The sequence below is a fragment of the Centropristis striata genome, chromosome 17 (assembly GCF_030273125.1).
Source record: "Centropristis striata isolate RG_2023a ecotype Rhode Island chromosome 17, C.striata_1.0, whole genome shotgun sequence".
Classification (NCBI taxonomy): domain Eukaryota; kingdom Metazoa; phylum Chordata; class Actinopteri; order Perciformes; family Serranidae; genus Centropristis; species Centropristis striata.
In genome coordinates, this window is record NC_081533.1 from 23,077,249 (window position 1) to 23,093,115 (window position 15,867).

The following is a 15,867-nucleotide window of genomic DNA, read 5'->3' on the forward strand; positions in this document are numbered from 1 at the left end:
TGTTGGATTCTGTTGTCAGGCCGGGCTTTGTGGGTGCAGCAGGCCGTTGTTAGGCTAAGGATTATGGGCATTGTGGTCTTTTAAAGGTTGAGATTTTAGGGTGACAGGTCAAATAAGGGTCTTCTTTGGGGAATGAAGTCAATTAAGAGAGCTGCAATTTTGTCTTCTGCAAATCAAAAAGTAGCCTTTTGCTTTTAAATATTTACAAGAATTACTCTGTCAGAAATAATACAGATCATGCACACAAAGAATGGATTACTGCCACTGTTAGCACCATAAATTGTGAATTCACTCATCTGAAGGGTCAGATTCACAAAAGCTATTGCAGTAATGATATTACAGCAAAATCATGCCAATAACGTTTTGCAGCTGATTCTTCAATTCTCTTTTTTTGGTGTCTGATTGCAGTTATCCATGTGGCAAAGATAAATACTGTGTTTGCATCGAGAATAAAGTAGGCTTAATAACGTCAGAAAAAGAAAACTTAAATTTGTGTAACTGTGAGCAACAAACAGGTCCTGACTGACGAAGGTGGGGAGGCATTTCTCAAAACTTGAGGAGGAAGAATTTAAACGAGAGAGAAACTATATTTGGGATTTAATATCCTGGTCTGTCAGTACTGTTGGTGTTTTCAAACGCACACCCTCAGACTGTAAAAGAAGATGGCATGATCACTGGAAAGTCTCGGCGTGACATCCAACCATCTCTCAACAACTCTCCCTCTCAGTCAGACACTTATATCATTTTCACTGTGTGTGGATGTTAGCACTGATCCTTGCAAATTGGACTGTTTTTGCAATGAGGCTCATTTGCATAGAAAGGGGCCAATTCTGCACCAAATGTATGCATATGCTCTATGTCATTTAAATATGTTAAAAAGCACAGGATCACCAAGACGCTTTTAGCTTAACAATGCAGGTAGGAGTGCAGTTCATCCTTTGCGGGAGCGTTGAGAATTACACGGTTCCTTTTTTGTCTTATTTATGCAAAAGCTGCACAATCCTTTTGTGAATTAACCTGTCAGTTTTGTGCTTAGTGTTGCCAACTTGGTGATTTAAACCCTAACTGTGACTCTGTTTCTAAAAAGCAACTTGCAACAAATGTATTTATTCAGACCATAATGGAAAAAGTGAGAAATATATTATTGTTGATTATTTCATGCATGCTGCTCAGAGCAATCACAGTCCACAGCTCTTTTAAATAGCAGTCTGATATGAGCTTAATATTTGGAACCATGATGTGTAACCATGTTGTGGCTACACACAATAGCTCTGGCAGATGTTACTCCAAGAATATAAATGAGAAAACCCTTCATAGGCTGTGGAAATGACTATTGAAACATATTTCAGCATTGACAAACCTTAAGGATGGATAAAAGGTGCAGCTGTTTAATTTTTAATCTTAATTCAGATCCAGAACTGGGTCAGTCCCGCACAGCCACACCTACTGAGCACAAAACTGCTGTCCACTAGCATGTGTCCCCTGTGACCCTGTCAAACCGAGTGTGTGTGTTTGAGTGTGTGAATAATGTATGTGTGTGAACCACAGGGAGAGAGACGCGGAGGAGAAATGTAGGGCACGGTGATGCTGAGACTCCGAACACACACACGCACTTGCACACGTACCTCTGTACACACTGTACCTTCTGCATAATCAAATAATGTGTGGCAAAAACTAAAAGCACACACGCACACACGCAAACACACAGGCTGCCATCTGTGTCGTCAAATATTATGATAACCCGAACACACACACACACACACACAAAAGCTCACAAACCTAAGAAACCAAAGGAACACACACTGAGTGTAATTAGAAGGTGAGTGCATCTCTCTGCAGTATTATCTGTGACCCAACTCTGCCCCCTAGTGGCACATTTGACATTTTACAGGAATCCCAAACTGCTATAAATCATTTGAGAGACATTTATGTAAAGCTGATTTGTCAAGCTAAGAAAAATACCTGATTTATTCTTAGTAAAGAAGCCAGAAGATAAACTACAACCCAGTTTAATTATATGATAGATGGAGGTGTTGCGTCTTTAAAACTTACAATAATGCAGTATTGTGGCTTCATTTGATAGTTGGATTTTACTGAGATCTTAATATAGTATCAGTGCTTTTTCACAGAGGCAAACACAAAACATAACTCTTGAGTTTTGTTGCTTCTTTTGCTTCAAAATGGTGAAAATGATATCCAAAACACTGCCAGAAAATATCAGTAAACAGCATTAGTGTTGGCCTTTAAAAAATCATTTTAACACATGCATGGAAAAATAGCTGTAAGGTACAAGAGATTATTAAAAGGAGACACTTCAGGTGAATAGGGTAAAAATAATAATAATAATAATAATAATAATAATAATAATAATAATAATAATAATAATAATAATAATAAACTTCTCCAGTTGAGTCCTTACATTAAAAAAAATGTATTACAAACTTTCTGAAATTGTATGTTAAAATATGGAAATGAAGCATTATGTAATGGTAATTTTTAGTTAATTTAGAAGAAATCAATAAATGCAAATAAACAGAGTGAAGTTAAATATACCTCAGTGTGTATTTTTGGATGTTTTCTTTCCACTAGTCTGAAAAAAAACATTTTATGGAAGCAGAATAGCCCAAAATCTTAAAATGGACCAGTGCACAAAATATAACTTCCGCCTGAAGTGTCTCGTCTCAAATAAGCATCTGTTCCCTGCATGTGGATGTAGATATGGAATCAAATTATATCAAGAGATTCTGGTACTGTATAATTGAATTTTGGGTGTTACATAAAACATAAATGAGTGTCAGAAGTTTTTAATGCTGAAAGGGATCAAAAGTAAACTGTTGGCAATATGAGCCATTATGAAATAGTCTAATATACAATATTACATTTAATTTAAATAAAGGGGTATGCAAGAAAATGTCACTGACCTGTGCGTGGAAGATAGAAAGGGACTTTGCCGTGTGTAGCGGGATGAGAACCCGAACCAGGAACTGCTTGTGTTCAGCCTTCAGGGGCAGGGCGAAGCCGTTTATGATGCTGCAGGAGAGAAAAGTTATAGTTCAATACTTTCACTCGGTAGCAGGTGAACATTTTTTTATGATGTTTGCTTTCTTTATGGCAAAAACATTGCATTCATTATGGAGGAGACATTACAAATTAAAAAATCAAGTAAGTGAAATATTGTGTTGACATTGCATAACTTCTAAATTTATTCCCCACAGTTATCACATCTGCATTATAAATGTACATAACTTTACACTCACTTAGTGGCATGACATAATATACAAGAACAAATGGTGTAAATAATTCAGAAAAAGAATGCTATGTCCCAACTTTCAAATTAAACTGCAGTTTTTTATGAATCATTTTCCAAACTGCATTTAAACCTCCCATGATCCTGTCCACCCAGTTCAGGTACATAGCTATAATTGGACCTTATATACACGGTCGGCCATAAAGCTGGAATAATTTTGTTTTTAAACACAATCCTGTTAAATGTGGTTTCATTTTCATTGTGATATGTTTGTACGAGATTGATTAATAAAGTTTTGAGAAGTTATACACTTTATCTGTCAAGAATAAATCACATTGTCACAATCATTTTAATGGAAAGAGGTAAAAAATATTTTATTACAACTGTATGGGCGACCGTGTGTATAGACGAGCTACATAATTCAACAAATATTGTTGGTAACTGTATACCACAACTTTAACATGCTGGTTAAATGTACAAGTTGTACAACCTGTATGGAGTAAGTGCAGGCCCAGTTGGTACCTCACATGTAGGGAAATACATAAAACCGTACAGTGCTTTAGCTGACACTAATATATTAAAGCTTTTGGTATTTTAACTCTATAGTAGGGCTATCATTATTTTATTAGTCCATCAATCTGGTGATTATTTCTGCATGAATCGATGAAACATTTGGTCTGTAAAATGTCAGAAAATAGTGAAAATTGAAATAAAAAAAAAACAATTAATCTACTACAAAAATAGTTGGTGGTTATTTTTCTGTCGATAGACTAAAGTATGCAGCTCTGCTCTATGGACAGTACGTATTTACATGCAAACATCACACACTACCTCTAAAATCTACCATTCACATCTGTGTATGCATGTGCATGTGAGTCTATTCTTGTACTGAGTTCATTTCCAAGTGACTGGACAAATGTGCGGTCTGCTCTGTTCACTGCTGCACTGACTGACATCGCGGCGGTTCAGCCTACAGAGGGAAGAGTATGATCGGCGGAAGAGTGGGAACTAAACTTGGAAAGTATGACTCTTATTTATTTGTTTGTCTGTGTATCAGTCTGTGTCTGTCTGTCTGTCTGTCTGTCTGTCTGTCTGTCTGTCTGTCTTTATTTTCTAATAGCATCTTTGCTTAATAGAACATCTTCAATATTATCTCCCTCCTGCTGTTCCTCTAATCTTTCTCTCCGCCTCCTGTCTTCTTCCTCTCTCTCTTTCTGTACAATGCATCCTCCCTCGCCCATCTCTCTCTCCCTCTCTCTGTGTGTGGGAGGAGCTATAAATACCTCTGTTACCACCAACATGAATACAAACCTCTCTCTCCTCTCCTGCTCTCCCTCCTCCTTCCTCCACTTCTGACTCACTGTTCACTCACTCATCCTCTCTCCATCCCTCATCCCTCCATCTTTTTTTCTCACCTTGGATTCATCCTCTCCTCCAACTCGCTCTCTTTTCTCTACATTAACCCGTAGTTCTCAAACTTCAAAAGTCAGTGTCCATATTTGATTACACTTTCTCTGATTAGGTTATGGATCAGAAGAAAGGTCTCACATTTTTGTATTATCTCTAAAAACCTCTTTGAATCCAGCCCCGTTCAACATTCTTCACGTCCTCCTACGTTTATCATCAATAAAGATTATTCAAAAGACATTCCTCTCTTGTTAGTGTCAAATAATTAAAGACAAATACAGAGGGCACAAGCCAGATCAAGCCAACAGAATGCCCTTGAGATAAATTAATATTTATTTACTCTAATACTGATTTGTTTCTGTGCTTACTGACTTCTCATCGCCTATCATCTTTTATCATTTATTTTTTGTCTCCTTACATCTCTCCGTGTCTCAATCTTTTTATCAACACGCCAGGTTATGTAACAGAAGTAAAGCAATGTTACAAACTAATGTCATGGTTAGTTTGGAGTGATAAAACTCTGGAGCACCTCTATATTTAATGGGAGATGCATTCATTTGCCTTATGTGAAAGAAATAAACTGTAATCCTCTAATTTTATATGCATTAGCATAACAAAGCTACTTGCTACCTAGCTGGCTAATTAGCTAACATGTAGCTTTGATTCTTACTCAGTCAGCATCAAAGGGAAAAGCCAGTGTTAACTGCAGCGGACAGCTGGTTTTATAGAGTGAAAATCTTCTTCAGACAAAGACACATTACCGCATTAAGATATTTTGGTGATGCTAACATTAGCTAACATGGGCTGGAGTGTATACATGTTTCCTGGGTCCCAATATCATTTTAACATGGTACATTAAGGAGACATTTCAAGGGTTTTATGTTCTCATCAATGTTTTCTCCCAGGTGAAATGCTCAGTGTGTGTTTCCCTGTGTCAATATGCTGAAACCACCGGCCACATTATAGCCCAATGATGTTATACTCTTTTCTCTTTGTGCTGCGTAATAATCCAAGCTCAGGCGAAATACTGCAGTCAGTCTCTTTAGACCCAACCCTCTTTTAAGTCTTTTCCACTTCTTCTATATAAAACATCAATAAAAAATAATTTGAAAGCCTTTTCCGTCTTAATAGTGTTGAATAATGAAAGAGCACACCAGATTACAGCCAATAGGAAGACCTTGAGAGGAAAGCAAATATTCAAAAAGAACACTATTGTAACCTCTCATTTAAAGATGAATTATTTCTCTTCTGCCGTTCAAGTCATTTTATACACAAAAGTAAAGCTTTTTATTGCTTTATGTGTCACTCACAGAGCAACGTTCATAGGAATGAACTGGGCACCACCTTAAAGCCTTAAAGTCCCCAGTTCTCTTCATACATCAATGCTTAGGTGTTTAGCTTACCAAAGCCACATGCTAACAACCTATCCAGCTAACTACTGTAGCTACACTGTGATGTGAGCTTGGATCATTCATCAAAGTGAAAAGCTAGTGTTAGCCTAGCTAGTTAGTTCATAATGCAACTGTTACGGTATAATCAAACAAAGGCAGATTGATTAGACAAGACAGCTTTAGAGGTATTGTTGGGCAGAATTTTTCACTTTAGACGGTGCCAGACTAGCCCCCCAATTCTTCTAGCCTTTGTGCTAAACTAAGCTAGCTTCCCTACCCTGACTCCTTATTAGTAAAGAAATGTGTTTCCCAAAATGTTGAACTATACCTGTATCATCTTTCTGTATACAGAGGGATTGAGGGGGAAACAAAAATATGATATCACTAATCTTGTTTGTACTCTCTCTCCATTTATTTCCCCCTATCCTTTCTTTCTTTTTATTACCGTCATCTTTCAGTTCTTGTTCCCATTGATTTGTGTGAGTTCAGGCCGAGAGCATGGCATGCTTGTTTATCAGTTTGGCTTCCTTCCTTGTACTCTCTTCATTTCTATCTTCCTCATATTTCTCTTTCTGGCCTCAGAGATACAGCAACAAGCTATACAAACCTCTGAGTCATTTCTCATTTATGTATTTAACCCCCCTCTTGTTTCTGTCTCTCCTTCCCGCCAACCTGGACCTTTACTCATCTCCCCCCCTGCCTAACTCATTTCTTACTCCAGCGGGCTTTGCACCCACCGTTGTGTTTACCAGATAAGAAAGAGAGAATAATGATAATAAATCACAAAATAAATTGTTTTTCGTGTTGAGCAGTTGCAGTAGTGGTTATGCTTTGTTGCCATTTTTCGTACTTGCTTAATTCACTGGGTTACCAGCTGTCTCATGAATAGAAGCAGCTGGCTAAGTACACTATGTGTGCATGTACGTGTGTGTGCGTTCACACTCCAAATGCATCATTAAGCCATTAAATACGACAGAGTGTGCTTTCCCCCAATATCTCCCAAAGTTTCTGTGAGTGATACGAACCTGCCGAGGATTTCCAGAAGCTCCGCGACTCCGTTGAAGTGCTCAGTTTCATATATGAACCTGAAAATCAGACACATTCAGAGGGACTTGTAATTATGCATCAGTAGATCTAAAAGATCCTAAAGAAGGATCTATTTCTTTAACTCAACTGTAAAATTACAAACACATTTAATTCAGTTGCTTTCCAACCTTTCCTGAGGATTTGATTAATATCCTGATGCACCGTGCCTGGAATACAACACTGTCACCTCTGTGATGTTATCATGAGAGAGAAATGAGGTACAAGCAGATTCATGCTTATACTGCATCTTTTAGCTGTCAAACAATGATACTGAAACCCGTTAACTGAAGTAGAAGCTGAGCGTGTTGCAGCACTGCAGCTCTCCTGTGCTTGAATTATATTGCAAACACAACAATTCAGCCACACTCAGTGAAGGGAGAAGATAAAACATGATCATACAGTACAGCACTCTTGTTAGTCAGAGTTGTTTAACCAATTATTTGAGGAGATTTGTGTCACCACATGATGAGTGAACACACTCTCCGGATAGATGCAGGAAGGAATACATTGCTGATCCAACGAGTGTTAGGACTGCAAATGTGCACAGTCATGTTTGTGTGCTCGAACGATACTTTATCTGAGGCTGAAAGTGCTACATGTAGCATTTTGTGCTTTTCAGAAAGTTTGACTGCATGTCTCTTAAACCATCTCCAGTTCTCCTCTTGACGATGCTCATGCCTCATTGACATCATATTATACAGGCTGTAATTATGAGCAGCTGTGTGGGGAAACTGTTAACGTCAGCGCCTCAAGGTGGAGTTCAGAGTCAGCAAAAGAATAATCTCTATAAACAGATATCCGCATATGCACATTCACATATGCACATTCATGAATACAGAATCTGTAAGCAAGTCGACGAAGACTTTGGTATGCAGGTAAACAGTTCCTTACACAGTTTTGTTAGCCTTATGAAATGTATCTGCATTTATACGCAGGGAAGCAACCCTCACGTTTCAAGTTGTGAATTAGACAAATGGAAGAGGAAGTCTTGGTTGTTATCTGTTATCTGGAAGTCTGCTGACTTCACTGGAACCCCAGAAATATTGACCCTTTCTCCCAGAGGCTAAATCCTCCGACTGATAGCTGATGGGTTCCAAGAAGGGATGCACGATATGGATTTTTTTTTAAGCCAATAGCAATAATTACCTGCTAATCATGGCTGATACTAATAAGATGTCAATAACAATATAACTTTGAGTAGTTTATGCACAGCTGAGAGTGAGAGAGCTGAAGATATAGAGAGCAAAGTTGGATGATTTAGCTCTTCATCCCTACTGTGAAAACAACAGAGACAACAAAGAACAGTTCTGACGCTTCGAGTGTTCATTTATTTAGTCTAGTAAAGAACACAAATTCAAAAAATCACAGACTTGCTTTGGCTTTATAGAGCATTTGACCTAAATTCAAATTCAATACTTTATCTGTCAATGTATGCTCAATGTGTGTTTATTGGAGGACTGCAAACCAAGTTTAAAGGCCCAAACCGCCACTTGTTGTATCAGATGCTGCTCTTGTTAAGTCAATTTAAGCAATTTGCCCTTGTCTTTTCGACTGATATATTATTGGCTACAATTTCATTATGAGAGAAGTATAAAATAATATAAATTTCCAATTATCGGCTCTGATATATACTGTGTGTCCCTATTTCTGAGACTGACAGAAGAAACTATAGGAGCATCAACTAATTAGTGACCAAATGGGTGCAAAGCCATCCCCACTGGCAGCTGCATATAAAAACAATCCAATATTGTTACTAGCATTGATGCAGCTACTTGAAGAGTCTGGTTTCACTTGTTAAAGAACCACTCCAAATACGTAGCACAAACATTTTCACTAATTTAGCCAGAATTTCAATTTATCTCATGTGACTGTCAGACCAGCAAAGACTAATACAAACAATGTAATTCTAAAGCACTTAAAAATGTTCCTGTTTTGTACTTTGAAATCATGAAGCACTAAGCTAAAACAATGCATTACAGAGGTCGTAAACACAGCTCTTCTCCCCGCTGATGGTCTTTGTTTGCTAATGTTTGATTTATTGATGCTAAAATCCTATAAATAGCACCCTTAAACCCCGTGCATCGGATTAGTGGAAGGCAGCGTGTACCTGAGGAAGATGTTGTTGATCTGTTTGCGGATATAGGCTCGGAGGCCCAGTAGTTTTCCATAGACACGGTGCAGTATGGTCTTTAGGTACTCCCTCTCCCTGGGGTCCTCGCTGTCAAACAGCTCCAGGAGCTACACACACGAGATTACATAACAAACACAAATACAGTACAATTGTATTATTGTTTTCTGACTACATTCATTCTCTAACCTCCTCACTCCTACACCCAAATCCTAACCTCAAAGCTATTTAAACCAAGCAAAACTAGCACAAGTAATGTCATATTAACTTTTCCTGAATCATCAATTTCTAAAATAACGTAGGATATAAACATTAAAGTTGTACGACAAGAACTGTGGAGTCTTTTAGTCGATTTTTTATACATGCCCCGTCTTAAATTTGAGAGCAGTCCAGCAGGGATATTACTAGCTTCTGTGCCGGCTGCTGTTTCAAAGGAGAGCTTCATTTATTTATACCTTTCCATTTATGAGGAGTTAGTAACATCTTAGAGCTTTAGGTTCGACAAACTGTGAGGAGAGAGAGACAATTACCTGCAGGACAAACTTCTGGTCGACGTAGCGTTTGGCCATGGAGGGCTGGAAGTCCGGGCTCTCCAGGAAACGCAGAAAGAACTCGTACACCAGCTAACGGAGGAACAAACAGAAACCCATTAGATGTCATTTAGTGTTTGCATCCTGAAGGAACAAGTTTGGAAGTTATTCACTTTCTTGATAAGATTGATGCCACTAAAATTGGGCCTCATTCACTAATATGTGCAAAGTTGTGCAAATGTTCTTAAATGCAAAATTACTAGTTTTATTTGTGCTTATGTTAATGAATTACAATCAGCCCAGGATGAAAAACATCCATAATCAAAATACATCAACATCAAAAGGTGAGACATTTCTTTGAAACTGGGGTAAAAATGCTGACATTCAGCAAGGACTTTCACCCAAAGGTAATTTATTTCAGAACAGTAAGATGTTTTATGTATTTTTTAATTACTGAGCATAATTTAATCAGAATAACTGGCTGCAGAGTGTGGCTTCATGTTGATAGCATCAGTGGTGGAATGTAACCAAGTACCTTTACTCAAGTACTGTACTAAAGTAAAGTACACGTACCTCAAAATTGTACTTGAGTATTTCCATTTTATGTAACTTTATACTTCTACTCCATTACATTTTGAGTCTCATAACAGTATATTAAGTAGCAGTAAGTAAAATGTTGCTTATATAAATGCATCAATAACAATAATAAGCTCATTATATATTTGGAATATATAAAACAATCTGAGTTGGTCCATTCTGCATAACGAGTACTTTTACTTTTGATAAGTACATTTTGATGCCGATACTTCAGTAAGTTTTGAATGCCAGACTTTTACTTGTAGTGGAGTCATTTCACAGTGTGGTATTGGTGCTTTTACTTAAGTAAGGGATCTGAATACTTTTTTCACCACCTAAGTGTATATTTCTAAATGCCAAACTGTTTTTTTAAAAAGACAAGAAAGACAGGTTGATGATCACTCAAAATGGAGACATCAAAAAAAAAACTCCACTTGCTGACTGTACATTCATGTTTACACCAAAAGATCCCAACTTATCAAGAAATAAAAAGAGTTTGCTTCATGAGACAGTTTGGACTTCACACTTACAATCTGACTAATCTCTCTCTGAAGGTGTAGAAGTGACTGTACACCACACCCAAATGTCATCTGGGCAAACATCACACGTCTATTTCAGAGACCTGATATTCTTCTTTACTGGAGCTCTGCTTTGTGATTCTGGCGGATGAAACATGTTCATTTGGGGATAAAATGTTGCTTTAAACAGCAACTTTAACTGATCTAAAAGGACCTCAGGCTCAGGCGCAGTATGTTGATGTGCAGATAAATGCTGAACGCTGCATTAAAAGCAACACCTGGTGGGAGTTTTGTGCATTATGGCATTGTCCACCCTCCCAAATATAGCATCTAATATATAATAGGGCTTATTTTTCATGGCACTTACTGTGTTTCACTTTATACACAAAGAAAATACATCACAACAATTCCCAAACTGTAATTTAGGAGAAAAAGTTAAAACATTTTGCTGAATATATTTTTTCCAAGAGCAGCTGTGCTTCACCTCTGCATGGGAAAATGCATGAAATTATGTAATTCCTCTGAATATTGTCATCATTATATCCATATTCATCTATGTGTTGTATGTATGATGTACCTGCAGATGCGGCCAGGAGGCTTCGAGTGTTGGCTCATCTTCCTCTGGGTCAAACTCTGGATTCTCGCTTGGTGGGAGAGTCCGGAAGATATTTACAGAGATCTAGAAAAAAGGGAGGAGGAGGGAAGAAGGGTAATAGGAACAGGAGGAGGAGTGTGAGGAAGGATATAAGATATGGAAGTGGATGAGGGGTATGTGGATAGAGGAGGAAGGGGTTAATGGAGATGAGGGAAAGACAGATTAGAAGTGGCGCGGTAGAAAGTGAGATTGGAAATGATATACAATACATTTCTATGGATATATTTTATATAAACTCAGGACTGAGAGAATGATTTTTTTGTTAAAGCTAGGTCTATGAGTCTGATTAAACAACAACTCTGACAAAACATCCTTTGACTCATTTCTAAACTCATCATGCTGCATATTTCAACATGATGCACATCACCGATTTGTGTCACTACACACCAAATTAGCTCTCAGAATAGATCTGTGATGACTAGCTGGTGTTATAAAACAATGTCAAGTATCATTCAAATTGTAAGAGTGCTACATTAAAATGCCAATAAGACGGCTTTCCATCAACTACATCAAGCAAACAAATTAACTTCAGCTATTGTCGGCCATGTTGGATGCTGTTCACAGACTGTTTGAGAAGTGCAACCTGACTGCTTGCAAAGTCATGATTTATTCAATAAATGCATTTCCACTGGCTATTTAGTGCATAAACTACAAAGCAGAAAGCAAATGTGGTGAATCCCAACACCCCAACTCAGCATAATTCTCTTTTCTGTTCTGTCCTCTACACACATCTGTTTGTAGGCGCATTTCACATGGCCATGTAAACCATTTAGCAACTCATTCTCAAGCTACAGCACTCTCAGAATAAAGTCTTGGACATTAGACTCCTAAAAGGTTAATGCATATCCTCCTCTAGCCCTTTAGCCTTCAGCTTCATCATTTTATCATTAATATCTACTTTATATGCATTGCTCATTGAGATCCAAGTTCCATTACCGGTTTATGCCAAATTCCTGTTTGCTGCAACTATTTTTTTGGTGATTTTTAGGCATGTTAGGGTTGACAATGTTAATCTATCCACCACTTAATATGCTACACTAGCATGCTAACATACTGAGCTAAGATAGTGAACTTAGTATCTTTATACCTGCTTAACGTCATCATGTTAGCATTTAGCTCAAAGCACCACTCACAGAGCTGCTAGCATGGCAGTAGACTCTTTATTAGAAGCATATTCTGTGATATTTGGGAGAGATAACTGAAATTAGAGTAATATTCCACAACTTTTCCAACATCATCTGGGTCACTGAAGTGATGTGGCTCTGGACTACACACTGCATTAATGCACCTGGGCTCTAACCTATGCACTTATTAGTAACTTCTATTAAAGACTGTAATCTTTTTTACCTCGTGGACACACATTAAAGCCTTTCTCCACCTCCATTTCATCCCATCCTCTGTCCTATCAGCAGTTTCACATCCTCTGGGTATCGTGACTCCATAACATAAGCTATATCCCCTGCTCGCTTTCCCTTCCTTCTCCAATCTCTTTCTCCTTTCCTCCTCCTTTCCTCTGGGACCTCTAGCGCTTTGTGTTGGTGTCCACACATTTTCTGCCACCCTCCATCTTTCCTGTCCATCCCTCTCTTTCTCACCATCTGTGCAGCCTATTGCTATTTAGCACCCTTTGCAAATGTTCTTTCTCTTCTTTTCTTTCCTCTACTTATCTATCCATGTCTCACTTCCGTTCTCCTCTCTTCACCACCTTTGTTTACAGCCTCTGGTGACCTGTGGAAATGTTTTTTTGGCTTTCAGTATTTCATGTGCTTATCCACATTTCAGTGCTTTTTGCATTTCCTCATCTGTCTTTTATTTCTATCTTTCATCTCGTCATACATCATTTCCACCTGTATCCTGCCCTCCTACCATCTTTATAGCCTCTGGATACAGAGGCTCTATGAGGACTCCTCTGCTTGTGGCCACGCTCTCCACCAGCTCGTTGAGCGCCGCACGTTTGATCTCCTTCCCCTTCAGGTCAGCCACGCAGTCCAGGAAATCAAACAGCACGCAGCACTGCTGCAGCTTCTTACAGAACAGGTCGTGTAACTCTGCCACCGGGGCGTCTGGATGATTGAGAGGTAGGAAGGAAAAAAGAGAGAGAAGGAGACAAAGAGGTTAAAGGACTATAAAAGGCTGATGCAGCTCAGACAAATCCGGTGGCGGGAAAGTGTTGGAGTTACAGAGATGTATTCTACAGGCTAGACCTTCTCTCAGAGGTAATGAAGGAAAGAGAGCAGACTATTACTCTATAAACACATTTGTACACACCCACCCGCACAGGGACTTGCATCCATGCACACACACACACACATACACGTCCACGCACACCTTCCTCCAGAGGGCTGTGTTGCATCTCAGTCCTATTACCTGTCAGATTCGTTCTCCAGGCCTGTTCGTCACAATGAAACAACCTGCTGCTTGCCGTCAGATTAAAACCCTTTTACTTCCAAAAAACACCACTTTTCACCGGTGTAGAGAAAGTGGCTCATACCCATGGATTACAGACCCATGCAGGGAGTTTTAAATTGATTCCACAGGCCTGAGGGGCGTGAAACATAACAGCTTAGCCTGTAAAGTATCATGCAAAAAAAAATTAAATTTTTAAATACCAAAGTAGAGAGCTACAGGCTTTGACAGCAGCCAAATGGGAATGCTTGGTTCTTTTTCTGAGTAACCAGATGATTGATGACTCAATGGCTAAAAATAGCAGTGAAATATCCAACGATTAGATTCCTATATAAGTGAGATATATGTGAAGTTTGGTCTCAGGCTGATCTATATTGAGATAAATTATATGAAAATACACACAAGACATATCAAAAACGTCTCCTTTTTTAGGGATTTTCAGCAGTTGTTCCAGCCTGTATGTGTATATTCATGACATGCTGTGTAATATGTTTGTCATAACTGTCATGAAGAAAAGTAGGAGATGGTGAGCTGGAAGGATATCACAAACAGATCACCTCTTTCAATATATGTTTAAAACTCTGAATCTTTTTCCAGCTGTGGCTTTGTCACGTAAACGTGTGGCTGACTCTGATCTATAACTTGATTTCTACATCCAAATGAACCTGACCAGACCTTACTGGGCAATCTGTGTGGATCACACACCTTTTTTTGCTACTATCTACTCAGCCCGTGTTTTCACCAGTTTTGAGCGCAACCATTCAAAGAGGTCGTTGCACAATGCACAGGTGGATTGGATCAATTGCATGCAAGATTTGTTTGTTTTTTATGTCAATTAGTTGTTTTATATTCAGAAAACTAGCCAACGATTAACCACAAGAAAACATAAATGACTATTACATGCAAGACTCCAATATGACATTAAACACACCCAACGATGATGTTATGATTCGTACATCAGAAAAAAAAGAAAGAAATCCTGTTATTTTTTGGTACCAGCTGGGAGCCAACATTTGGAGCAAACTGTAAAGAAACCAGTTCAATGTTGGTAGAAAATTGGTATTTATGGCAGAGTCAAAGAGTGGTTAGTGGTGGCCATGTGGCCACTATATACTCAAGCTTGGCCATCACACAGCAGATTTTGAGTGTAAGTTAAGACACAAGCTTAGGTGCCATCCAAACAGAAAAAAATGTTTCATCCTGGTCACCCCAATGAAAATTGTTTGATCTGGTGCAGTTCTTCTTTTTTGTTCAAATACAGGTAGAGGTGGGATTTAAAAGGACAAAGAAAAGCTCTGCCATGAAGATAAAGAATAAAGATGACTTGATTAAATACAGCTACAATATTTAATCCAATATTAGAGCAGCACTAACTACACCCTAATAATTACATTTGAGTAAAATAACCATTCTGGCACAGTACCAGCAAACAGTGAACATCAAAAACTTTACTTGATAGCAAATCATACAGGTGTACTGAATATATCTGCTACTCAGTGTACCTACAGCCGTGAACAAATAATCTCCCTTTGTTAGAGAAAAAACTGCAGCTTTTCTAATGACTGAGAAGCCGTCTAGACTAACTGTGCAGTTGGAAAGAGGATGATCCAAGACTCACACACAAACACATACAAACACAGCCGGAGCAGATTAGATTTAACCCTTCTTAACCCCCAGGTGGGAAACACAGGAGGGGTGAGGAGGGGGGGCTGACTGGAGCTCTTCCAGCCCCAGACCCCATCACCTCTTGTGGGCACACCATGACCATCTGCTCCCTCTGGCACAAAGCAGCACAACAATAGACAAGGACTGCCCTTTGCTTGATGTGTCGAGGCACACACTCTTTTTAGAACACTGAAAGTGGCTTTTTAGTCTCTCAATTAGGACCAACTGTGCTTTGCCTACTTCAGATGGCGATAGGTG

General features: G+C 38.7%; 1 protein-coding gene across 1 annotated transcript in view; it reads right to left on the reverse strand.

Moving 5' to 3' along the window:
- ppp2r5b (protein phosphatase 2, regulatory subunit B', beta) overlaps positions 1-15,867 on the reverse strand; it is a 48,377-nt gene that overhangs the window by 12,269 nt on the left and 20,241 nt on the right. The window contains exons 2-7 of the mRNA XM_059355040.1: positions 13,405-13,601; positions 11,461-11,562; positions 9,790-9,882; positions 9,239-9,369; positions 7,071-7,130; positions 2,922-3,030 (exon numbers count right to left, since the gene is read on the reverse strand). Of these exons, the coding sequence (XP_059211023.1) occupies positions 2,922-3,030; positions 7,071-7,130; positions 9,239-9,369; positions 9,790-9,882; positions 11,461-11,562; positions 13,405-13,601 (692 nt within the window). The remainder of the gene's footprint in view (positions 1-2,921; positions 3,031-7,070; positions 7,131-9,238; positions 9,370-9,789; positions 9,883-11,460; positions 11,563-13,404; positions 13,602-15,867) is intronic.